Raw genomic sequence first — 2,500 nt, forward strand, 5'->3', positions numbered from 1 at the left:
TTACATTAACCGGCAGTATCCAAAAATAAATCGCTAAGGAAGAGGTGTTACGTAGGCATGAATTTATTTTTTATGCAAGGAAGAAAGAACCAAAGGCTGTAAGTCTGCATAGTTATTCCCTCGAAGAAAAAGAAGAGAAGGAGGAGGAGGAGGAGGAGAAGGAGGAAAAGAAGAAGAAAAAAAACTATATATAAGTAGCAATGTCTGTGTAAACAATATATAGGCTTATAATCTCATGTATAGATTCACACACACACACACACACACACACACACACACACACACACACACACACACACACACACACACACTTTTTTAGTCGTGCTCCCCGCCTCGTACGTCTATGCAAACAGTGTACACTACTGTTAACGTCAAGGTGTGGCACGAAAATAAGTCGCATAGGAGCAGGAACTACGGGGTCTTCATCCAAAACACGTTCCTCACTCCGGATGGCTCATTGGATTTGGGGAGAGGGAAGATGGTGCTTTTAGGAGATTGGCTGAGGAAAGAATTATTGACACACACACACACACACACACACACACACACACACACACACACACAGAGCGAAATGCTAACGTACTGAGAACCTAAATAAAACACCAGTAAATGCTAACGTAAACCCAGATAAAACACCAGTAAATACTAACGTAAACCCAGATCAAACACTAATGCTAACGTAGTGTGAACCTAAATAAAACACCAGTAAATGCTAACGTAAACCCAGATCAAACACCAGTAAATGCTAACGTAAACCCAGATCAAACACTAATGCTAACGTAAACCCAGATCAAACACTAATGCTAACGTAGTGTGAACCTAAATAAAACACAGGTAGATATTAACGTAGTTTGATAGGAGATAAGCTGATAGGGAAGAGAGGAATCTTTCAAAACTAACTAGAGGAATTGGATTGTGTTCCTGCAGGTTTCTCAACGTGCTAAGGCCGCTGCAGCCGCGTATGTCCGTGTGTGTGTGTCGCGTGTTGCTGTGTGTGATCTGGGTGGTGGCCGCCGCCCTGGCTGCTCCCATCCTACCATACGCCACCACCATACACTACCAGTAAGTACCATTCGTTACCATTCACTACCATAACCATAATCACATACTCTGCCATATACCCCCACACCACCATACACTACCAGTAAGTACCATTCGTTACCATTCACTACCATTACTATAATCACGTTCTCTGTCCTGTGCTACCATACTCAACCAAACGCCACCACTACCATACACTGCTTGTACCTCTATCAAACTTTACTACAAACTACCATACACAACCATACACTACCATACATTTCCAGTCCATAGAGACAGCCGGAAACACTTTATAAAATAACTATTTGACTCTCTCTCTCTCTCTCTCTCTCTCTCTCTCCATCACAAAATGAAGGAACTTTTTTATCTCTTTTGTTTGCCTACTACAGAGAAAATGTTTGCAAGTTTTCAGTGTCTGTTTTTTCTTCACACACACACACACACACACACACACACACACACACACACACACACACACACACACACACACACACACACACTAAACTGTTTCATATATAAACATTAATCCTTTACAATTCCTCTCTCTCTCTCTCTCTCCTTTTTAGTGCTTACCTTTAAATACCAGTCTCTACCATGCACAACCACACACACTACCATTCTCCACCATAAACCTTCATAACCTACCATCCGCCATCACGCATTAACTTTTTTCATATCACCCTCTTCGATATAACACTCCACCGCACCATCAACTACCATTCACTACCAAACACAACCATACACCATTGTCATTTCTTATATGACCCTACTCAGGTATAACACTCCACCGCACCATACACTACCACACACTACCAAACGCCACCACTATGTCTTATGTCCCCCTACTCGGTATAATAATCCATCGTACCATACACTGCCACCATACACTACCACCATACACTACCACACACTACCACTGCAAAAGTAGGAAGTAGTTTTTATGGTAATTTTGCGTCGGATGCTGCTGACTCTGTTCCAAGTTACATTTTGAGTCTGCTGTCTCACTCCATCAGCATCCTCAGTGAAGCCAAAGATCTGTAAACAGCGCGTCACTAGTTTGTTCAGTCTGCTGATGTGGGCGTCACTGACAGTGGGAGTAATGAATAAATGATAACCTTGGACATTGATAGCGGGGGTAAGAAATAAATGATAAAGTTATATACTGATGAGATGCAGTTTGGGTTTATGCCAGACAAAGGGACCACTGATGCCATTTTCATCGTTCGATAGTTTCAGGAAAAATATATAGGAAAGAAAGGGAACTGTACTTTGTTTTTGTTGATTTGGAGAAGGCCTTTGACAGAGTCCCTAGAGAGGTGGTGAAGTCTCTTGAGTGTGTGGATGAGTTTTGTTATTTGGGAGACCTGTTCTATGCTGGAGGTGGGGCTGCAGCTAGCTCTGTGGCTAGAGTAAGGAGTGATTGGAAGAAGTTCAGGAAGCTGCTGCCTCTCCTGACATT

The 2,500-nt window shown here is 42.4% G+C and overlaps 1 protein-coding gene across 1 annotated transcript in view; it reads left to right on the forward strand.

Moving 5' to 3' along the window:
- LOC145414024 (tachykinin-like peptides receptor 86C) overlaps positions 1–2,500 on the forward strand; it is a 49,575-nt gene that overhangs the window by 12,207 nt on the left and 34,868 nt on the right. The window contains exon 5 of the mRNA XM_080283591.1: positions 928–1,062. Coding sequence (XP_080139717.1) covers positions 928–1,062 — 135 coding nt within the window. The remainder of the gene's footprint in view (positions 1–927; positions 1,063–2,500) is intronic.

Source organism: Coenobita brevimanus, chromosome 98 (assembly GCF_032717465.1).
Source record: "Coenobita brevimanus isolate Jiangsu-jjx chromosome 98, ASM3271746v2, whole genome shotgun sequence".
Lineage (NCBI taxonomy): Eukaryota > Metazoa > Arthropoda > Malacostraca > Decapoda > Coenobitidae > Coenobita > Coenobita brevimanus.